Below are 23,414 nucleotides of genomic sequence, written 5' to 3'. Positions count from 1 at the left end.
ACACACACACACACACACACGTTCAGAAAATAACACGTTTTTTTCTGTACAGTATACATTACAGGCAATATTTGAATAAGCATTGTTTAAACTCAGACACTACATTTCAAAAACATCCCTTCACCAACATTCCTTTATTCATAGAAAGAAAGAAAAGATTACATTGAATGTTGAATTGAGATTGAGATTCAAAATGATGCAGATGTGATAAATAAAGGCTTTATATGCAGAGAAAAAACACTGAATAAATACAAGTGACATTTAATCAATGAAACATCACTTTTTCAACAACATAAAATAAAGAAAGCTCCGGAAATCAACATTTACAACTTGAGTATTATCTTGATAAAGTGACACATGGATAAGATAGAATATTGGCTGTTTGTTCTTCCTATCACACTTTGAAAAAACGTATACATTAGGCTAGCTTTTGTCTTGTTGTAATAAAATATATTAATGTGACATTTTGAGAAAATTGGGCAATAATTGTTGAAACCGTGATAATACCGAATTATATTCAATATAACACTGAATTCCAATTTTCAAAGTATCTATCTAAAAAGTAATGACACTAAGAGTGCACAGTGTCTGTCAGCTGCTCTGCGTCCTCCTTGCTGTCTGAACATTCAGATGGGATGAAGCAACCTGAGTCTCTGGGACAGTCGCTGTCTTCTTCCTTTAGACTGTGGGAAGATCTGTGCTCCTCCGCATCCCTGACATCATCACCTGCGACCACAAACCAAATGGCATTAGAAAAGTAGAAAAATAGAAAAATATGTGCAAAGTGCTTTAGTCAGTGGAAAGTAACATACTTAAATGTGTAAGGCTCTTTGACATCAAATTATTTCTATAATAGCACTGTACATTTGTTTCAAGATTAAAGGTTATTATTGCTAAAGTTACTGAAACCAGGCTGTTGTTGGCATGCTGTGTGGCCAAATAACCCAAATATTGAAATAACTTATGCAGTGTGACTCAGCAAGCAGAAGCAGAAAACATGTCTTCCTCTTTTACATATACCTCAAATGTCCTCCTTGACTTTTAGTTTCCACTCTCTCAATATATTTTTTTTTATATTTCTACTTAATTAATGGAAGCTAATAATCATCCTGTCCATGTTGCCAGACTACTAACCTAATGGAGGTCAGCTTGATTTAATTACTGGCATGTAAGTCACCAACTTGGCAGGGTCACAGTGCAGCCGGTGCCATCTGTTTAGTCACGCTGTCATCCAAACAGAAAAAATTACAATGACCTTTAATTTGCCTTGTCTGCAACTGCAAACTGAAAAAACACGGGCAGACTGAACATAACTAGCAAGTAGTTGTTGTCCCTTTTTCATACTGGAAAGTAGTTTTGTTTTCATTCACACAGCGCTTAGCAGCCTTCTGCTTCAAGACATCAGATTACAGGAACACCTTCTGCCCCATTAGGCACTTTCAATCTGAGTAACAGGAAATCACTGATAAGCTTCTTTGTATTTCTCTACTGTGTGGCAGAAAAATACACAGACTTTCACAGACAAATCTTGTTATTCTGCAGTACCAATGAAATCGCAAATAATAATATTATAAACCAAGTTGACGAACCACTCACATTTTTCTATATTTATGTTAAATTTAAAGTTATATATACACATACATATATATATTTATATATAAATATCTTTACTTTGGCATCTCTTGCTGTTTATGTGTCACAAAAGTCACTAAAGCGTTTGGTAAATTACTCTTGTCACAAGGCTTTGTTGAATGCTCATTTCTGATTGGATCTGTTTGTTGAGTTACCTTGAGTGCTGTGTCTGCACCCTAGCAGCTTGGCCAAGCAGCCATGGTAGTTAGTGCATGCTTTGCTTGGTTTTGTTTGTGTGAGCTTTGTTGATGTAGCTAGGTTACCTCTTTGTATGTGCGTCTTGCTATGATTTGATTGGCAAATGGGCCTTTGGTTTAAAAGGAACCTGGATATATGCTACTTTGACTGGCACGTATTTGATCATTACAGCTCTGTCTATTTATTAGTCGGGAGTTTGTGACGACAGACCATTGGGAGTTTACTTTGTGACGCTGCAGGCCGTGTGTTCACCTTCAACACAGCACACGACACACGTGCATGCACTTCTTTCATCGCTGACATTGGTGATCTACCCACTACATTTGTTTTGTGTTCACTTTAGTTTATCAATTAAGTTTTAAGTAACATTCATTGAGCCAGTCTGTGACAGAACTTGTAAAATGTCTGCTATGGAAAAAAAGCAATATGTACAATGAGCCCTATGATATCATAATCTGAAAACACGAAGACACCTAAGAATAATAGAGAGCCTTCACTTTCAGATCTCAGTTTATTGTCTCAGAGGGATCATCTTACTGAAAATCAAATACACTTTTAGCAGTTTTTTTAGTTGACCTTGTTGCTTCTAATTACGCAGTTATGATTGATCTGTAAAATGAATTGTGGGTAATTGCTAATACAAGGGATAGTCATTGCTTGGTTTGTTGCTCACCTGTGTAGCGGTAGTCAGCAGCAGCAAGCAGCTTGCGTCTGTGCTCGGGGTCTTTGACGTTCAGCTCTATCAGGTGTTTCTCCTGCAGGTGTAACAGGTCCTCCACCGTCTGGTAGCCATTTAGCAGCAAGGCAGAGGCATACTCCTGCAACAACAGAGGTGTCTTCATTACCATTAACCTACACAGTGTATTTGAGTAAAATAGAAAATAAACACTGATGTACACATTCACCTTTCATCTCTTAAGTCTCTTTCTATGCATCGAGTTTCAGATCATGTGTGGTGCAATGTATTTGCAAAGCTATGGTACTAGTTTCTCATGGGAGACCACAGAGACTTGATCCTGTCATGTAATGTATATTTTATCCATACACATCTTTGAGGTTGAGTTATAAAAATATTGTAACATTTCATGGTAAAGTAAAACTTTAACAGGATGAATTTGTGTCAAATTAGGTCAACAGCATTAGAGGCGTTTTGAGGCCTATCTCGCACAGATGAGGTAACTCTTTTAACTACTTCCTTATTGGTTGTAACTTTCTGATGACCCTCTCATTTGTGACCAGACTAAAACAAGTGAGGGATGGTGTCCTCACCTCGAGATTCAGTCGCTCCAGTAACTCCAGCAACGTTTTAGGCCGAGGTCTTTTGCACAGCTTCTGTTGTCTGATCTTGGGAGCTTCCTCTTTTTCCTCTTTCTCCACCAAAACGTCCACATATATGAACTTAAAGTTGCCCACTTTGTTGTTAAGCATGCCTGTCCAGATTCCCATTGGAGGCTTACTGATGACGTTGATGATGTCACCGACCTTGGAAAAAATTATGGTGAATGTAGAGAATCATGACAATCTTTATCTGTTAAGATAATAACTGACATCAGGGGATTGTCAATGCACAAACAGTGTTGTGTCTCACCTTGAGTTTGAGGGAGTCTGTGTCGTACGGGCTGGGAACGAAGTCTGTGTGGACGCGAGCTCTGCCACAGAACTGTCCCTGATAAGAGCCGTCCTCCTCCAGCCTCAGACTGTCTCTCTGACTAGAACCGTTGGACTCACTGGTCACACCACCTGAACCCACAAACACAACACAACACAACACAATGTGATATGATTACGCAGTAGGAGTTGTCTAAGAATATTACCGTGTACTGGATAATTCACATTGATCAGCTGACTTTTAAAGTCTTTTGATTGTGGAATCATTTAAACACACTTGTGCATTCACTCTGTGGACCATAACAACCATAACTATTTGGTCCGGACTTGCAGTGTACGCAGTATGTGCAGATTCTTACTAGAGGAGCTCTGGCCGCTGTAAAGACTCTCTAAGGAGTTGCTTGTCTTTGCAGAGTTTTTCTCAGCTGGTGGGCCACTCTCTGTCTCTGCCTCTGGGTCTTTATCTGTGTCATCACCCTGTGAAGGGAAAATAAAGATACACCATTTTTTTTTAAATTGTGAGACATGTCATGGAATACAGTCATTCACATGATTCTTAATTGATTATAGAGGAAATGAACAAAAGTGTGCAATCTCAAGTTAACTGATCAAGTAGATCTTCAATAAAGTGAAAAACAACAAGGAAACTAAAACCGACATTGTGAAAGTTATAGAGAAACTTGTCTTATCTCTCAACGGTGTAACAGTCAAACACAAAACTGCAAGACGACACTTTCAGATCAAAGTTTGTCATTTAATTATCGGCAACAACAGCGTCATGTTTGAGGATGTGGGTTTGTAAGGGATGAAAGCAATAAGACGCTTGAGAAAAACAGCAAAGGCTTGCTGTAACTGAGGCCCATTACCGGCGAGTTTGGACTTTTACTGGATGTGACAGCTGTCAAGGTTGTTTTGTGTGTGTGTGTATGTGTATGTGTGTGTGTGTGTGTGTGTGTGTGTGTGTGTGTGTTGTGTGTGTTGTGTGTGCATTCATGTATGCGTGTATGTGTGAGTGTGTCTTTTTCATTTAATGTTTGTTTGGGACAGATGCTTAGACATAGTAATTTCGCAACAATCCCCCATGTACAGCATCACAACATGAATGGCTTATGCTAAGTAATTTCCAATGCCAGTCACTAGATGGGCTTTACGTGTGTTTGTGTGTGTGTGTGTGTGTGTGTGTGGTGTGTGGTGTGTGTGTGTGTGTTTTGTTTTGTTTTTGAAGGTGTTGGGTGTGTGTGTGTGTGGTGTGTGTGTGTGTGTGTGTGTGTGTGTGTGTGTGTTTGTGTGTGTGTGTGTGTGCGTGTGTGTGAATATATTTCAGTGACTTACTGCCTCCTCAGAAAAAGATTTGGCATGTTTTTTGCCCATTTTTCTGCGCATGGTCAGAGAAATTGCCTTCATCTTCTTCCCAATTCCAGCTGATTTGTTTGGGTCCAAAATATCACATTCTTCTGGAAGCTGTGTAAAGAGAGTTGGTTAACTAAATAGTAGTACTTAGATATTTAAACACTTGGCTCTTTATATTTTTACTACTTTTTTGTCCAAACAACTTGTATCTCTTTTTTATTTTTATTTTTTATTGATACAATTTGTATCTCTGCTCCATTAACGTAGAGTAAAATGCGTCACTTCCTGTGCAGTAAAGGGTGTTTCCCAGTATTGTTTAATACAAAACACCTAAGAGCACTTTGGCTGAACATATTTGTGCAAAAGGGGAAAGTCCGTAATGCGAAAGTCTCTATTCAATGAATGTACATGACCAATTATTGGTATGTTACCAACAATTAACGACTATAATTGTTGCTATCATATGACATGGTTTGCCATTACGCACATACAAATGAAGTAAAAACAAATCTACAAACCTCGGTTGTTCCGTTTTCCTCTGGTTTGGCTTGTGAAGAGTGATGTCTGAGACCCTCAAACCTGCCAAAGCTGGTGGACCGCTGTGGGGAGCATTAAAAGCAAAGGGTGTCAAAAAGACAACTGGCATGTTTGTGTAGCAAGTTTTAACAGCATTACATAACATCATGTCACTGCTCTTTTGAGTCCTTATTGAAGCTGTCCCAAGGCTCAGAAGTCCTTACAGTAAATACCTGCTGCATTCACTTTGTGACCCGGGTGGATTTTACTGACCAAACATGACTTTCCAGTGGATTCAACTGTCTGTTTTTACTGTACTGTCTATTTAGAAAAGCTAAAGTGAGTGGCTGTGGTTCAGTGGTTGAGCGGTTGCCTGCTAACTGGAAGGTCGGTGGTTCTGGCCCTGCAGTCCCACGTTGAAGCGTCCTTGGGCAAGACACTGAACCCTCAATTTCCCCCGTTGCTGCGCCATCGGAGTGTATTTATGTGTGAGTGTTTATCTGATGAGCAGGTGGCACCTTGTACGGCAGCCTCAGCCACAGTGTGTGAAGGGTGAACGGTTCCTGTACTATGTGAAAGCGCTTTGAGTAGTCGTTAAGACTAGAAAAGCGCTTTATAAATACAGTCCAATTACATAAAGTGTTCAAATGGTTTTGCTTAAACACTGTAAACCCAGATTCTGTTGTAATTAAATATTTAGTGGTCACTACTTATTCTTTCATGTTTTTCAAGAATCATATTCATCACTACATCACCTTTGTTGTTTGTAATAATCAGCTTTAGTTTGCAGTACACAGATCATGTTAGGTAAACATAACTAAAGATGTTAAGTTTCTGTGTATGTTCTGCGCTGAAGTGATGCAAAGGCTCACGGGAAAAAAAAAAAAAAAAGTTATGTTCTAAACAGTTTCTGTCCTAGTTAAAGTGTGTTTTTATAATGTTCTGTTAATGTTTGGAGTATGTATTTATGTCATCTGGGTTTTAGTTTTGTATGGTTGATTTAGGGTTCATATCTAGCTATATTTATTGTTGCACCATGATCGAAACCTGGGTTATGTGAAAATAAATTGAGACACATTGCCACATTTGGAGTTAATCTACCCATGTAACACAGTCCATTGAAAATGTTTCTGTTTTGCTGATTACTATCTTTCTTTCTGTATGTCTGTAGTATAAATGTGTGAATGTGTTATTCTAAACCTCATGCTGACACCAAGGAAAAAACAACATTAATAAATTATTTCCCAAGAATTGATAAGTAGCCCAATATCTGTAATGCTTCTTTGGATGCTTATTTTATTACTTTGTTCTCACAATTATTGTTACTTCAACAACACAACTCCAGAAAAAAATAATTTATGTTTACTAATGATTTTTAGTAATGACTACTAATGTTAACTTTTTGTCTACTGCTTCAACTTCCTGCTTTGTGTTAATACAATTGAACCTGTTCAGTTGCACCCTTGTGTACAAACTTTGAGGGTTTAAGGCAACAGGTTTCCACCAAATTTCTAGGTAAGTCAACTAATTCAAGATAACAGTGTAAAAGCAAATGGAAGGCACATCCAGTGTATGTAATGTATATGCAGGCAGCCATTATTCAGTCTGTTCCAAGATTGTTTTGAAATGTGAGTTTAAAAAATATACAGTACATTTGTGGTCATGTTGGCCTATTAAATCATGTTGCAGGTCATGTGGCAGCAGAGACACTATTTTCTCTGTGCAGCTGCACTGGCAAACAGGTCAGTATTTAAAAGGAGTAGAGAAATACATACATAAATTACATAAGTTACATTTACAACACTGGAAACAAGACTCAGTTGCTTTACTCGGCTCAGTTTTAATTATTTCCTTCTTTTTTCAATTTTTCATCAAACTAATAGTCATTGTAATCTCTCCTGACTCCCCATTATCTCCAAAATAATTATATAAATGAGTAATCCCTGGAAATCCCTGTTAAATACGAGCTCCATACTGCTAGACAGCCCTCGTCTGATGTGTATTTATAGAATCTACAAATACAGCAGCAGAATTGAAGATTTTCTTCTTTAGTTTTTTTTTGTGTCATAGTGTTTTTTGTATTTTATTGACATTTTTTTGTCTGTTTTCATTGAGAATTTATGTGAAAAGCACACTTCACTATGTAGACAAAACATTACGTTATGTATAGTCTTTTAGTGTTCAATCAATATTTTTAGATACATTCAGCCACAAAGTTTGTAGCTGTCTTTTTTTTGAGAACCTTGGTCAATTTTACATTGACCGTGTCAGAAGGGACGCTTTGATATCTGTGCTTGCCAATAAATGTAATATCTTACCTCCTACTATACTCATAATTTGTTACGATTTTCACCTACCTTCGGCTTGGTGCTCTTTGCTTTGTCTGACACATTGGAGGCTGTCCTCTGTAACATTTTCTCCTGTTTTAAGGTTATTGTCAGATCTCGGTCCTTGCTTTTCTCTTGTCTTTAACCCACTCTCTTGGCAGTGAAGTGTTAACTAACACTAAGGCTGTCTGCCCGATGGGCTGGCTGGCTCACTTCCTTACAACACACAGGATGTGAGGCAATTGACACTGTGTCTCTTCTAGCAGAATCGCTTTGATAGGGAAAAGTACAAGTGCTTGAGTTTGCATTTTGTGGCCCGCTCAACAAAAACATTAAAAACCACTTCCAGGAACGGTTGCATTTAGGTTTTATAATTGAAGTAGTTGTGTGTCATATCTGCTACTGTGCTGCATCAGCGAGGTTGATCTGCTCAGAGTTGGGCTGTAGTGTCACCAAGCATAGCTCAATCAAAAAAACACTGGTGTGAATGATAATATGTTAGGCGGCATGGACATGAACAAACTAGCAATAGTTATTCTACTATATTTTCCAGGGAAAAAGCTGCTTTTATTTCATAGATAAAATGGAAAAATGGAACATAAAAATGTAAAAAGAAAAAGTTGGATATACCTCAAATTGTCCTTTTAATAGCAATAGGGAACTTGGTTATGGTAAATGACTCTGGAGTAATTATTCCATGCAGTCATTTCCTAACGTGTGGTAAATACTTTTGAGGAAGTGCTGATGTATGACAGAGGAACAGCTGAAACCGGTAAAACAATTGTGACGAAACGCTTTCCGGTTGATCTCTGTTCTCAACATAAAATTGAATATATTTCATGGTATGTCTTAGAAAAACCAAGACAGTAAAATGAGATGTGTCTACAGTGGATTTTGGTTTTTAGACAAGGGTTGAACATCACTAAATGACCATTTGTAACCCCATTACAAAACATGGCCTCCAGTCCCCGTAGAGTGTGAGGCAGTTGGTTACTCCACAGGATCCTACATTACTGTCAGTCATTCCTCTGGTGTTACTGTGTGGGGATTTGCCACTGTGTTTACATTGTTGGGGGATTTCAATCTGTCAGTTGAAGAAAACTGAATTGGATTGACAAAACCATTGCCTAATCCAACAGTTTGCAATCAACCATAAACTCCTGTTGTTCCAGATTAACCCTTCTAATATATTACCTCTGAGGCTCTGGACTCCCTGGAGAGGGAGTTGTTCATCTGCATAGTTCAAAATGAGATATCTACCATTTAAAAAAGTCACCTGATCTTTGTTGAAATATTTTAAAACACTGCCAGGGAGGATTTCTAGTTAGATTTTAACCAGAACTTGATTGAATTTGGATTTTCTAAAGTGCAGAATCATATTTGCGGTGTATGTGCATTATAATATAAGTTGTAAAAGTATGGCAAAGTATGTTTAGAATCTCATAGTATTAAAACATGTCATTGGACATTTGATCGACCATATGAAACTGGCCAAAAGGTACATGTGTGAGCAGAGAAAATGAATTTGTAGAGAGCATTAAGGTCAGCAGAAAGGGAGTACAAGAGAAATCTCTACACCATCTCTTTTACTCATAAGAGGCTTCATGGCAAATTAAATGACAGTTTACCCTGAAAAAACAATGACACTATAGATCCATAGGGATTTTGTAATCTCTACACCAGATCATCCTTTTCATCTTAGACTATTTTCTCCACAACTCATGTTAAGCTTTAACTGCTTTGTGTCACACAGGGTGGACACTGCACGTGCTCACTGAGAATCAACAGAGGTCTTGTGTTTTGAGAGATCTCAAGTGCACGCAAAGGCATTGACCTTTAAGGTCAATCTGCACTATTGTGTAGTATTTATACTGCGTGGCTATTGATCCTGCTGTATTAAACAGTAACTGACTGAAAGAATCCCAGTGGGAGTCTAAGATTAATCTAGCAATGTATTACCAACTGAATCCCACATTTGTCCTTCAAATCCCCTAATAGCAAGGACCTGCCACTGGGTCTGTGGGGTTTAAAGGTCCCACATTGTGATCACTTTCAGGTTCATACTTGTATTTTGGGTTTTTACTAGAACATGTTTCCATTCTTTATTGTTCAAAAAATACATATTTCCCAACACTGTCCATCTGAGTATACATGTATTTACCGTCGGTCTGAAAGGCTCCATTTTAGAGTCTTTCTTTATGCTGTCTCCCGAAAAAGCCCAGTCTGCTAATTAGTCAGCTTTCCCGGTTATGTCGCATCTGCCCTCTCGGAGTCTCTGCGCCGTCATTGCAGTCAGGGAATGATTTTAACGGCACTGTAGTTGCATTTCCTACCTATATATAATATAGTTGTGACCAATTGTACAAAAGTCTTGACGGCTTGTTCAACGGAACCATTTCTGAATACGGACTGTATCCATTTCTCTGTGGGAGTTCTCTCTCTAGACCTGCTGTTTAATCAAAAAGCCATAGGAATCTCTGTTTAATATTCTGGTGCCTTTCAGCATCTTTAAGAGACCCATTCAAGCACACTGTATCAACATGTGGGGCAACAGTGCAGCATAAGCAGTTCTGAAGTGTGTGCATAATAAAAGCTTTAGCATCAGACTCAAAGTATGTTTAGATCTCTTAGAAGGACTAAGTACTGTTTTTTTTTTAAAACAGATAACAACCAGCAGAAACTTACATTTGGTTCTGATAGATCCACATCTGTAAGGGATCTTGGCACCTTTGGGGGAATCTGGGGTTTGCAGTCCCGTTTCACGCTGTCATCCTGGGCCGTTTCCTGCTGTTGACTTCCTTCCCACTCCCTTGCAGGAGACATGGTGAAGTCATGGGAGTACAGCCGATACTCTGTGAGTGGCCTGCGGCAGGTGTGTTGGATGGTGCCCCAAGCAGGACTGCTGTCACCTGGGTTGCTCCAGCGCTGTTGGTAGGTGTGGGTTGGCGTTGCTCCGCCAGGGAGGGTGACCATGTCCATGCAGCGTCCCGGGGTTGCGTTCTCCTGAGCGGGTAGAGTGGAGGACTTACCTAGATAGGGCCTCCTGTCCGACATGTATGGCATGTCAAGATAGTGGGGTCCCAAGGGTGGGCTCATTGTGCATGGTGGGGAGTGCACTGAGAGAGGTGACAGAAGAAAACATGCATTTAATATACAGTAATATGTTAAAAACGGACATTTGACAACTTTCTGAGACTGGTGTAATGTCAGTGATGTTGATATTTAAACTGGAGTAAGACTTCTGCGTCATGTTGTTCATTACAGCAATGCAATTTATAGTTCTGCATTTGTACTACCCACTGAGTGTCTTAACACCACCACAAAACTACTTGGCAGATGTACAAATATCCACAAAGAAATACTGCTTAGTCTCTCTTCAAACATTCACATTCACAAGCAATTAACAATAAAGACAGTGAAGACAGTGAAGAGATTTTCTTCCCTGGAAAATACTTTGCTAGATGAATGACACTGTAACACTTTACACATTGAGGCAGCACTGGAAAGAAAGCAAAAAGGGATATGACGATAGCCAAACAGACTAATCAGAGTGCCTGTGGTGTGTCCTTTGCCTTGGTAATCCAAATGTGTAGTTTAAACCAATGCTTGGTTTGCTATAAAACTGTCTTTTGTGTACCTATACTGTAGGGAAACTACAGACACATACACTGAAGGGAATGCAACACTTAAAAGCAGAAGTATTATTCAGAAATCTTCAGAGCACACAAGTTGTGATTTAGAGTTGCTACAGTTTTACAAATGCTGCGTGGGCCTAATCCAATACTGTAAGCACGAGTATAGTTTAGTCACAGCTTGGGCATTGAGTCATACAGACGCTGGAGAGGTCAGAAAGGACAGTTTATAGAGTAGGGAAACAGTATCCTTATCTCACTGTTGTTGTAGAAAGTTGTCTCACCTGTGAAGTTGTGACTCTTCTTTGACCCCTCTTTCCCACTCTTTCCACCTGGTTTCTTTCCAGTCTTTTGGTTTCTTTTGACAGCAGGTTTAAATTCTGTCACCACGCCATTGACATGGGCACTCTGGAAAGATGCAACATGCAACACATATAAATATTTAAATTTCTAAATCTGGAAAATATGACACCTCTTCTAAATGCTAAATAGAACATAAATGACCCTTTATGGCAATAGCCTTCACGATATTAAAACCTGGATGACCTGTAATTTTCTAATGTTAACTTAGATAAAACTGAAGTTATTGCTCTCGGACCCAACACCTCCGTGACGCATTATCCAAAGATATGTTACTTGGATGGCATCACCTGGCCTCCAGCACCACTGTGAAGAATCTTGGAGTATCTTTGATCAGGACATGTCCTTAACCCACTTAAAGCAAATTTCAGGTCGCCTTTTTTCACCTACGTAATATTGCAAAAATCAGGAATATCGTCTAAAAATGATGCAGAAAAACTAGTCCATGCATTTGTTACTTTAGGTTGGATTACTGCAATTCTTTGTTATCAGGCTGCTCGAAAAAAATCATAAAGACTCTACAGCTGATCCAGAATGCTGCGGCACGTGTTCTGACGGGAACCAGGAAAAGAGATCACGTTTCTCCGTTTTAGCTTCTCTGCATTGGCTTCCTGTAAAATTTAGAATAGAATTTAAAATCCTTCTTCTCACCTACAAAGCTCTTCATGGTCAGGCTCCTCTTATCTTAAAGAGCTATAGTACATTCTGGGAGCACTACGCTCCCAGAATGCAGGGTTACTGGTGGTTCCTAGAATCTCTAAAAGTAGAACGGGAGCCAAGAGGTTCAGCTATCAGGCTCCCTCCTGTGGAACCAGGTTCCAGTTTGGGTCCGGGAGGGACACCGTCTCACATTTAAGAGTAGGTAAGACTCCTTTTGATAAAGCTTATAGTTAGGGCAAAGAATCGAATATTGTTAGGGAGTAGTAGTTAGTCACATAGTTTCAGATTATCTATCATATAATCAAGAATATAATAGAACTAAAGGGAGACTGGCATACAGCCCGATCCGGTGGGGAGAGTTTAGCCCGACCGGGCTGGAGCTCTCTTTACCTTGTCTCTCTCGGTTTTGTTGTAATAATAGTTTTGACAGCTGGGGACTTATTTTGAACACTAGTTAGGCATAGAATCGAATATGTTAGGGAGTAGTAGTTAGTCACATAGTTTCAGATTTATCTATCATATAATCAAGAATATATAGAACTAAAGGGAGACTTGGCATACAGCCGATCCGGTTGGGGAGAGTTCTAGTCCAGCCGGGCTGGAGCTCTCTTTACCTCGTCTCTCTTGGTTTTGCTGTAATAGTTTTAGACAGCTGGGGACTTATTTTGATACCTGAGCTCCTCTCTCCTCTATCTTCCATCTTTCATTATGTGCATCCATGTCCCAGAAATGCTTGTTACTAACTAGCTCTGGGGAGTCATTCCCCGGAGTCCTTATGTTCTTTTTTCCCCAGCATGTTCCCTTGGATCAGAGCAGCTGTCGCCATGGTCCCGCTCCATGTTCTGTGATGCCAGGTTCAACTGCTACACTGCAGTGCCCTGCTACGTCCTGCTACGTCCTGCTGTGCCTTGTAATGCCGCACAGCGTCCTGCTATGCCACGAACTACTACAAAGAACTGCTACAAACTACTAATTTTTTCTATTTTTGTTATTGCCACTCTTCATTCTAACCCCAACCGGCCCGTCAGACACCGCCTACCAAGAGCCAGGGTCTGACCGAGGTTTCTGCCTAAAAAGAAGTTTTTCCTCGCCACTGTCGCACTGTTGCTTGCTCTGGAGGAGACTACTAGAACTGTTGGGTCCTTGTAAATTCTGGAGTGTGGTCTATCTGTATAGTGTCTTGAGATAACTCTTGTTATGAATTGATACTATAAATAAAATTGAATTGAATTGAATTGAAAAAGAATTAGCTCCCCACTTTGATGTAGCAAAGCTCAGTTGTTAGCCATGCTAGTGGCATGGCTTGCGAGATGTGCCTTTATAGTGTGTCTGTCTACCATTTGGTCCAGGTTGAAATTAAATTTCCATCAAATTTTGTACATACTGTACATCCATGGTCCCCACAGAATGACATTTTTGTGTTCTAGTATATCTAAACAACTATTGGATGGAGTGCCATGAAATTTGGTACAGCAATTCACATTCCCCACAGGATTGTTTGAACAACTCCGGTGAGTCCTTCACTTTCATCTGGCGTCATCATCAGGTCCAAACCTTTATTTTCCAGTAGCCTACTTTGGTTCATGACCAAATTCCTGCTAAACAATTAAAACAATCCCATCAGCATGAGCTGTAGTTTGTGACAATTGGTAAACGTTATCATGCTAACATGTTGAATTAAAATGGTGAACTTGGTAAACACTATACCGGCCTACACCAGCATGTTAGCATTTTCATTTGAGGATGTTAGCATGCTGATATACACATTTTTGGTGGCCATTTCTAAAAAGGGTAAACACAAAATACACTACCAAATCCCATTTGGGTCACTGGTCCCTTCAGCAGCAAACATTGTGATAGGAGCTGCTCTGTTTTGTTTGCTTCTCACTATGATTGGCTTTAGTCAGGCATGTAGCCTCTAAACCCTTCCCACCCAAAACATACTCAGACATACACAAAAAAACACACACAAGCACACGCACACACACACACACACACAAAGTCCTCCTGTTGTCGTTTGAACATCTTTCTCTGCCATGTGGACCAGCGATTACACAGAGGGTAGAACCCTCTGACCATCTGCACTGTATTAAAACCTCTTTGAGTAAAACCCAATCAGCATTCATGTTAAATTATTGTGCCATTTAGGCCACCAGAGTCTGGATGTCACAAGCAGGGGGCAGCTTGAAACTCCTAAGTTGACACAAAATGACATGGTGTGCCATGTGTGACCATGAGACTGCACCAGCGAACATGTTCATGTTCGCTGGTGCAGTAACTTGTTTATTTTACTGCTGCTAAAACTTCATTATGACACAAATGCATCAAGCTGTGATAGACAAGGATTTAATTTAGTGCTGTCTTATTAATTATTGTATTATTTCTGTTTAAATGTAACATAACAGTGTTATCATCAATAATAAATTATCAATAAATGACAAGACTGCAGTGAAGTTTTTCATTTTACCTGGCTTGAAGGCAGTTTCTCTTTTTTCTTTGTGCCAGAATGATGGGCTCCTTTCCCTTCTTTGGTTTCTGTTCTGTGTTTAGTCTTCCTCATCTCTAGGGTGACACAAATTATTACGCTATATACATATTACAGGTTAGTGAAACATTGGAAAACCACAAGAAAAACCATATCTCCCAACAAGAGGTTACACAGGAAGCTGATGTATCAATGTATTTCAGCTACTCCTCAGGATTAGAGGATATTTTTAAATTGTTTTAAGTCTGTCCTAGAACAATAGTCAGTTGACCTTCTGGACACTGAAACACGTTAGGCTTGCTGTAATCATGCTTTCTTTCATACTGTACATTAAGATCCCTTGCTAATGTGGTTCCAATGGAAGTGATGGTGAACACAATCCACATTCCTTGTTGTGTACAAATGTATTCCAGAGTTTACCTGAAATAAGTGTAACACTTTAGCAGTCTGAGTTAATAAAATCAACTGGACATCTTCATACAATTCTCTCTGTGTGTTTCCTCAGACAGTTTTTGAACCTATCATTTAAAACTCCACTGTTAATTATCAGTGTGATTTGTTGTACCATGTGTGTACCTTGAGAATTTCTTCTACACAATCCCAGAAGCTATAGAAAAGGCCTACCACTGCTTTGGGTTATGCGTCATGTATTGCAGGCATGTGTAATATTATTAAAATATTAAACATGAGATCATTAAATACATTATTAAATACTTAAATTAAATATAGTTTATATAGTTTGGGGTATGCATTTGGTATCTGATTGTTTGGTAAACCCAAATTCAAAGGAACATTGGCATATAGATTATGCAAACCTATTTATATTTTTATTTACCTTCATTGTGATTGTTGGTGATGTGGACTAAATCTTCTTGGCTTTTGGCGGGCTGCCAGATTGCAATATTACAGCCGGGGTTATCTGTTGTGTAGGGAGACAAATCACAAAAAAAAATTAAGTGAAAGATTGGGGGAGGGGGTAGGCCACAGAGACTCTGAATGAAATTGTTTTCGGACAGGCAGCCTTGTAGATTAGACAACAGTATTGTTTCAGCAGTTTAAAAAAGGTAATTATTTTAATGTAGTTTTCCTTTAAGTTCATGATACAGGTGAATGTATTTTTCGGCTATTATGTTTATTTCCCCTAAACACAAATGAACACAATGCAAGTCTTACAATCCATCCAGCAATAACAAAACACAAAGGAAATTGTTTGTACTCACCCAGTTTTTCGTTATCTGGTGCAGATTTGGATATATGTGTCCTGAAAGTAAAAATTAACAAAGACGTATAATGTTACACAGTTGCCTTCTAGTTAGTGTTTAAAGATTTGTTCTAGCTCTTTAGTTTGACAGCAACCCCATTGATATGATGTTTTTTTACAATGTGCAGTTATTTAATGCAACAACAAAATATGACATAAACTCTGTAAAGAAGATGACCATAGGGCACATAAATCACACAACGAGTAGAATATGTGCAGAGGTTTCTTTCAAAGTAAAGCCGGGTGAGTGAAGGTGTTAAGGGACTGGGGGACTAGGTGGGCCTCGAATCCGCTTAGTCCAATGAACCTAAAGCTATAATCTGCCTTCTGCTTTCTGTTGCCACAGGGTACTTCTTCTCAAAAACATTAACCAGCAATCAAACTAAACAATATGTTAAGCTTTTTTGTTTTTGTTTGAGCCGATCCCGCCAATCCCTCTTCTTAAGACACAGCGATGTATTGACCAGACCAAATGAACTAAATATAAGGGTGAGGAGTGGAGCGCTGCTGAAGAGCCCGTCTGCTCTGCTGCAGGAAGGATTTACAGTATTAACCCTCAGTGAAAATAAACAGGGAGCCTTTCCTTTCAAGCTATATTAGTACTCTATGGTAAAGCCCTTTCCTCTGCATGGCCGATTTTCTTTGCAGTTTACACGCACATCCAACAAAAGAGATGCCTGAATTCCTTGCAAGACTAGAATGTTTTTATAGAATTTCATTGTCTATTTACAGCAGAATCCCATGTCTGGTGAAGGAGCAAGGAACACAATAGACAATAGATTTACCTGTGAGCTTTGTGCCACAAGTGCCATGTAAGCACATTAGTGTCTAACTCTCTGGTGAGCTCACCTTCTTTTCTTTTTATTAGAGTTGGTCCTCTGCTGCATAGGAAGCTCCTAAAAGAAAACAAAGCATTTTCAGTCAGATGTTAAGTCAGTGTTCAATAATCTGTGCAAAATATGTAATTTCCCTTCATACTGAAATGGATTTGACAAATTAATTATTCTTCAGTGTAATTGTAATATGCAGTGCAATCTGAACCGTCTGGCTTTGGCAGAAGCAGCAGCAGCAGCAGCTATCAAATGGCTCAGTTCATCATTTTATAATCAGCTTTATTTCATAGGTACAATCTGGTGGGTGAAAGCCCAAGAGTCCCAATTCATCTAAAAAATGACCCAGTATAATTTTGTTCTCATGGCTCCACTGTTCACAATCTGGAAGACATGCACGTGGGTCGACACATAGTATGCTTCTGTCTCACCATAGAAATAGATCTCCCAGAACCTCCCCATTTTGTGTTGTCATCCAGCAAAACCGCTGGACTGCAGGAGCGGCTGCAGGAACGGCTGCATGTGCGGCTGGAGGAGCGGCTTGGGACGGGCGGTGTTGGGCAGTCATCATTGGAGCTCTGCACTGCCTCGTACAGGCTGTTCATAGACCCCTCCTGATGTCATGTGGACAGACACACAGACAGACAGAAACACAGTTGTTAGACGGTTGAAGGTTGGCAGCAGGTTTGATTTATGAATGAATTTCAGGTTGATTAAATTTATGGATTATGCCTGATTCGTACTTTGGTTTGATGACGCACATAATGGGTATCTACCAAGAAGGATTTATACATGTAGGTTACACACTTTATGTTGGTAGTTAGGTAATACCATGCAACTGTAAAGCACACACATCAGTTTGAAGTTTGAAATAAGGGTTGTTCCCAGAGCACAAACCTGAGAAAACTTGAAGAAGTGCAAGCAATAGCCCACATAAATATTTGTTGTGTTGTGTACAGACACAACGCGTCACAATTACAGTTATGAGGATTTGATATGAATGTAGGGACATGCTGCTAATGCTGCGCCAAAGCTCTTTTAAATTTGCCATGGATAAACTGGAGGATTGAAATTCCTCAGCACAGATTTTCGTTTGGATTATAATGTGTTTGGCTTTTTTGGATTCCTTCTAGGAACTGGTCCTGTCCGTACGATTACATCTCATCTCTTGGCCCATGCAGGTTGCATTGTCTTCCTTTTTTGACTGAATGTTTAATATGTGTACCTTTCTACACTTCAATACCCCTTCCCTTTATTCCTTTACTGTAATATGTTGAATTTGGGGGTGTGAACTTGAATACAATCGTATAATTTCATTATCCTTCTAGTTTGAGTTTTCATAAAGCTTTTCTTTATATGTGTGTGTTTATTTCACCCAATTATGTTTGTACAGTATAATTTACTCCTTATTGTGTCTTTAACATTGTGCCAAATTATGACATAAACCAAACTACATGCATGTATATGTGTGTGTGTGTGTGTGTGTATGTATGTTAATGTGTGTGTGTTTGTGTGTGTGTGTGTGTGTGTGTGTGTGTGTGTGTGTGTGTGTGCGTGCGTTTTTGTGTGTGTTTGTGTGTGTGTGTGATGCCACCACACACTTGTGTTTACCCTGGTCACTTCACTTATCAATTCTTTCTTCCTGCTTTCTTTCTAGTACTACTACATCACAATCTTCTCATGTAGTACATGGATGGTAAATCTGAGGGAAAACTAATGAAGCAGACAAGTTTTTGGATGTACTGTTGTATTGTATGGATTTTGAGACATGGTTTCAGAAGGATGTTCAAGTGGTTAAACAGTCAGTGGGCGATCTGACCACAAAACTACCAACGGTAGGAGTCTCACTAGAGTTACAGTCGCCGGTCTTTAGGATTGTGTGTGGTTATCTAGAGGTTGAAACACTGTTATAACAACCTTGTTCATTTGCTCTCACACTTAATGGCTTACGCAGCATGCCACGATTTACAGATAATTAATGTATTGCTTGTGGCCAATTCCACATTTGTACTACAACGCTAAAGTAATCTTTCTGCTCAGATACTCACACACAGCTTGTTAGATAAATGCAGACATTAAAAGTGTCTCTTACCAGCGAGAAGCAGAAAAGGTTCATGTTGGCTGATGAGTCCGCTGTTCGTGTTGTCTGATGGAGGTGAAACAGCAACTGAGTGACAGCCAGAGACTAAGAGACACAACAGCTCAGCGGGAGCCCAGCCTGGGTCGCCTGCTGTCTTCTCAGATTAATACCACAGTAAAATCCCTCCACTAATCCAATAGATGGACCACCATACTTTAGCAGCCAAAGCAGATCTCATTCTTGACAACAGGCCGACCATTAGTGGAGGAACAGAGTGAGTCTTTGTTTTGAATCTTGTTGTTTTTGTTTGTCCAGCAGCCATGCTCTTTTTTTACCTAAACTCAGTGTTAAAAGAAGTATTATATCCTTAACTTATTATATCCTTTAAATGACCAAAACAATCAGGGAAGAAATACTCCATCACAGGTACAAGTCCTTAATTCTAAATCTTAAGTAACATTTCACTATTATCAGCAGACTGCATAAAAACTAAAATCCTGAAATGTCCCCTGTGACTGATATATTATACGTAACATTAGATTGTTGATTGCTGTGTTTTTAACACTTTACATACTTTACTAATCCAGTGGGTCCCCTCCAAAGGGTCACTAGATAGATCTGCTGGGGTCTTGAGTTAATTGATGGGTTAAGAAAGAAGAAAAAACAGTGTTCAGATTTTTATTTTTATTTTTTACCTGAGAGGCCCAGACTAAGCACAGCTCAAAGGTTGTGAACAACTGGTTATTATGTGTTTTTATGTAAATCTTAAACTGAAAAGTAATCACTGACTATGTCTATTAAATAAATGTAGCAGAGTATGTTTGTAGAGTAATTCCCTCTGACATGTAGTAGAGTAGGAGTAGGAAGTGGCATAAAATGGAAATACTCAAGTATTTTTTTTTAAACTACTGAAACACCACTTGTTCACACAGCCTACAACCTCCCTTAGTATAGCCACTGATAAGTGTCCTTGGGTTTCATGAACGGCGCTCTATAAATAATAGTTATTATTATTGTTATTATCATTATTATAAAATTCAAGCACCTCTCAGGTATAGTATGGAGTAAATGTTCTTTCCACCACTGCCTACACAATGCTTTGCATGCCTCAATGGTGTTTCACATCTAACAGACACCTTCCTCATCACTACTTTACATCAAAACTTTGATCTTTGATTGTAATCATGGATTGATCCTTTTAATGTCTATTTCATTGGACGCATCTTGCACAGTTATATTCTACTATTGATTAAAAAATTTGATCAGAAAAACACCACTACCTGGGTTATTTTATAAAGGAGTTCCATGAAGGCAATATCTATGGTAGCCACAGTACTGCCAGGACCAAGAACGGGCTGTAGAAACCAAGGGAAAAAGAGAAGATCTCAGCTCCAGGCAGTCCTGCTGGGAGGAAGGTGCAAGAATGACAGCAAGAGCTTTGTTAATACGTGTAAAAAAAAATGACAACAACAATAATAAAAGAATTTCCAACAACCATGCCCCCATGCAGTCGTCATTTACACATTGAAACAAACACACCGAGCATGGGGCATGCCTGTTCTCAAATTCTCAGCAGCACAGTTCTTTCCTGTGTGGGCAGCAGATGAGTGTAATATTTTCCCTCATGTTCTAAAAGTGGTTTTGTGCAACATACAGGCTCCTTCATCAATCACAATAATTCCTTCACATGATGGAAAGTTGTTACATTTTTGGTTTAGGGTGTGTCCCCCAAAAGTGATGCAAAAAATAAAAATGTTTTGCATGCAGTAATTACATTTTTTTATCTAAAGACATTATTCTGTAGTACTGTGTCAATCTATTTGTCTTTTGGATAAAGTCCATCCGGTATGGTAACACATTAAGTGTAAAGGTTGTGATCTACTAATCCACCAATCATCCACCTCTGATATCTGGGCTGCTCTGGCGGAAAGAAGGAACAGCCAGAGAGATTAACACTGATGACCTGTATTTTAATGACAGTATTCTGAATCCATGCAATTCATTTGTGTTAGTGAGTTTTTATTGTTGTATTATAGTTGTGTTTGGGATCTGGTGTGAATTCTTCTGAGTTATTTGAGCTACAGGAAACACAACAAAATGAAACATGGGTCCTGTGTGCCAGATAGACTGCGTTCCTGACAGTGACAGGTTGTGAGGGTTGTTCTCGGAAAACAGCGAGTGAATGTTGCCAGGTCACAGGTGTGTGCAACACCTTTGTGTATGACTCATTTCATCAAAATCGATTAGTGTTTTATATTGTCTATATGACAGAGAAACAATTTGCCTGGCTCTTTTGGTAATAAGGGGATGATGAACAAAAGGTTTAACATCCCTTCACCACCAGGTCCAGTGGAGCCTTTATGGAACCAAGTAGGGTATTTGTTTCCCTATGGGTTAAACATGCATTTTTCCTTTTTTCTCATTAGCTAATAAAAACACACACAAAACTATAAAGTGGGGCCTTCAAGATTATTGATCACATGGTCCCCACTTACAATCCATGTGGGCCCTTTGGACCCACTTGGGTTGACACACCGGGGCCTTCAAGGAGCTAATATACAAAGCCTATAGCCTAACTGGTCCAAATGCCAGTCTACCCCAAAAAATGAATTGTCTGTGGGCGTTGAGTTGGCTAGGATAATTGTCTTACTGTAAATTATTAACCAGTTTAATTTACCCCTCGAATTAATACAATTCGTAATATGCAACAGACTGTTAGTTAAAGGCACCATGTGGACCTTCTTGTAAACAGACACAGCTATGTTTATTTTTAGCATTTCTCACTGAAATGTGACATGTATAGCAGTAAGACTTTAAAACATGTTGATTACATTTTCCTCTTCATTAAACCTTTGCAGAGCAGATTTTTATTTGCATTTTAAAAACCTGCATTCTGCATTGCGCTACCAGTCTTCTTCTTCACTTACCGTATGTTTCTATGCACACCACCGCCAACAACTACTGCCGTAATCAGTGGAATAGCATAATAACCCAAAAGAAACCCATGAGGAAGTCAGAACATGTGAGCGACACTATGTTTTTGAACCCATGTGGGACTCACTGTAAATCTTCAGACAGACACAGACAGTTTTCTGTCTCATTTGTAACAAAAGACATCTGAAACAAATCAATGCATTAATTAAAAGATTTATTATTTTCCCATTTAATGATTTTGAAACAGATGACTCCTGAGAGTTCAACTTTACCTCTCAGCAGAAACAGACAGCGACCCACATAGCAGTATGCAGTTGGCAGTGACCCACTAAGTGACATCAGAAAGGGCTTAAGTGTGTGTGTGTGTGTGTGTGTGTGTGTGTGTGTTTGTGTGTGTGTGTGTGTGTGTGTGTATGAGTGTGTGCATGTGTGCATGCATGTGTGCGTGCATGTGTGCGTGCTTTCCTTGCCACCAGCACTATTTCAAAACCTAGCTGTTACTACCAGTGTGTTGGACAGTTGCCTTTGAGATGAGACTAAATAATTCAACATTTGTAGATTTCATTGAAAATAAAAGCAAGAGAAATGAAAGACAGGAAAATCACATGAAAATATTGTAATCTAACAAATCATTTTTCACTTCCAGATTTAGATTTAAGTACTTTCTCATTGACAATTTTCATTAATGAGAAAGTGAAAGTAAACACCGAGGGATGATTCAGGCTCAGCAAAGGTCGCTGTCACAACATTTTGTGAAATAGTCTTCAGCACAGAATTCCTCACAAGTTCGAGAAATTGCGTCACCTGTTGAAAAAAAATCAAAACAATATGCAATTAATGAACTATCTGTCACTGTAGTAAATAATATGGTTTGTCTATAACGTGGACATGAGAAAAAATGAAGTAAATGCAGCAGAATGAGTCCTGCGTACCGTTGGTCTTGGTCTGGCAGTACTGAGCTGATGGTGGGCAATCTGTCTCCGTCTTACAGCGATCACCACCTTCACAGGTGTAGCATCTCAGCGTGAGCACTGATGAGAAGACAAAGCCATTAGCATTTTCACTTGCTACAATACAATAAAGTTCCTTGTTGAGTTAACAATGTCCGTTGGATCGGTCTAATGATTCAGTGATCAAATCAAATGGTTCCATAACATTGCAAAAAAAGAGTATAAACCTAATTTCACTCACCTTGAGTGCTACACAGCAGGAGCAGCAAAGTAAGAAGCAAGACCTTCATGTTGTCAGATGGTATGTGGACAAACCACCCGCACTGTCACTTTTATACTGGCACACATCACATACCTCACATACAACCGCCTTTGTTTACAACTATTGTTCCAAAGAAAAGACGAAGCCTTAGCGAACAAAGATTTAATCTGCTTCATTCTCTTGCTGAAGAGCAAGGTGTTGTGTTTCAGGAGACTCATAAGGTTACTTTTAACCCTCTCTGGCTGCGGCTTGTTAATTTAATTCAATTCAATTTTAATTATGGTGTCAAATCCACGTACACTAGGGCTATAATTTACAAAGACCCAACA

General features: G+C 39.2%; 2 protein-coding genes across 3 annotated transcripts; both read right to left on the bottom strand.

The window, feature by feature from the left end:
• Positions 1–286: 286 nt before the first annotated feature.
• Positions 287–19,089, bottom strand: samsn1a (SAM domain, SH3 domain and nuclear localisation signals 1a). Of its 2 annotated transcripts, none has more exons than XM_032507149.1 (15): positions 18,952–19,089; positions 17,291–17,473; positions 16,879–16,925; positions 15,989–16,029; positions 15,604–15,687; positions 14,751–14,845; positions 11,548–11,671; positions 10,317–10,747; positions 5,307–5,387; positions 4,771–4,899; positions 3,798–3,915; positions 3,419–3,576; positions 3,100–3,312; positions 2,504–2,648; positions 287–726 (listed from the first exon to the last, which is right to left on the bottom strand). In XM_032507149.1, exons 1-15 carry the CDS (start codon positions 18,973–18,975, stop codon positions 572–574), a joined length of 2,028 nt encoding a protein of 675 aa, XP_032363040.1. In that variant the 5' UTR covers positions 18,976–19,089; the 3' UTR covers positions 287–571. The 2 variants fall into 2 exon arrangements, with proteins under 2 accessions (XP_032363040.1, XP_032363043.1); XM_032507152.1 differs by having other exon boundaries at positions 3,419–3,570; positions 18,952–19,084.
• A 3,246-nt stretch (positions 19,090–22,335) lies between these two features.
• LOC116685677 (lymphocyte antigen 6D) lies at positions 22,336–23,206 on the bottom strand. The gene is made up of 3 exons (XM_032510610.1): positions 23,065–23,206; positions 22,806–22,904; positions 22,336–22,677 (listed from the first exon to the last, which is right to left on the bottom strand). The coding sequence occupies exons 1-3, from the start codon at positions 23,111–23,113 to the stop codon at positions 22,598–22,600; spliced, it is 228 nt and encodes a 75-aa protein (XP_032366501.1). The 5' UTR covers positions 23,114–23,206; the 3' UTR covers positions 22,336–22,597.
• Positions 23,207–23,414: the final 208 nt, after the last annotated feature.

The sequence above is a fragment of the Etheostoma spectabile genome, chromosome 3, assembly GCF_008692095.1.
Source record: "Etheostoma spectabile isolate EspeVRDwgs_2016 chromosome 3, UIUC_Espe_1.0, whole genome shotgun sequence".
Taxonomy (NCBI): Eukaryota; Metazoa; Chordata; class Actinopteri; order Perciformes; family Percidae; genus Etheostoma; species Etheostoma spectabile.
Note: the sequence above shows the minus strand (reverse complement) of the source record. Positions and strands in the feature narration are given on the sequence as shown.

What these genes read in the sequence shown, in the direction of transcription:
- samsn1a (XM_032507149.1), bottom strand. Translation starts at nt 18,975, where the DNA reads ATGAACCTTTTCTGCTTCTCGCTG. An exon ending in CACCAACAATCACAATGAAG is followed by an intron (nt 14,846 to 15,603) that starts GTAAATAAAAAT and finishes GTGTCACCCTAG; the next exon opens with AGATGAGGAAGACTAAACAC. An exon ending in GAAGAGTCACAACTTCACAG is followed by an intron (nt 10,748 to 11,547) that starts GTGAGACAACTT and finishes CACCTCTCTCAG; the next exon opens with TGCACTCCCCACCATGCACA.
- LOC116685677 (XM_032510610.1), bottom strand. Translation starts at nt 23,113, where the DNA reads ATGAAGGTCTTGCTTCTTACTTTGCTGCTCCTGCTGTGTAGCACTCAA. An exon ending in CCTGCTGTGTAGCACTCAAG is followed by an intron (nt 22,905 to 23,064) that starts GTGAGTGAAATT and finishes TCTTCTCATCAG; the next exon opens with TGCTCACGCTGAGATGCTAC. An exon ending in CTGCCAGACCAAGACCAACG is followed by an intron (nt 22,678 to 22,805) that starts GTACGCAGGACT and finishes TTTTTTCAACAG; the next exon opens with GTGACGCAATTTCTCGAACT.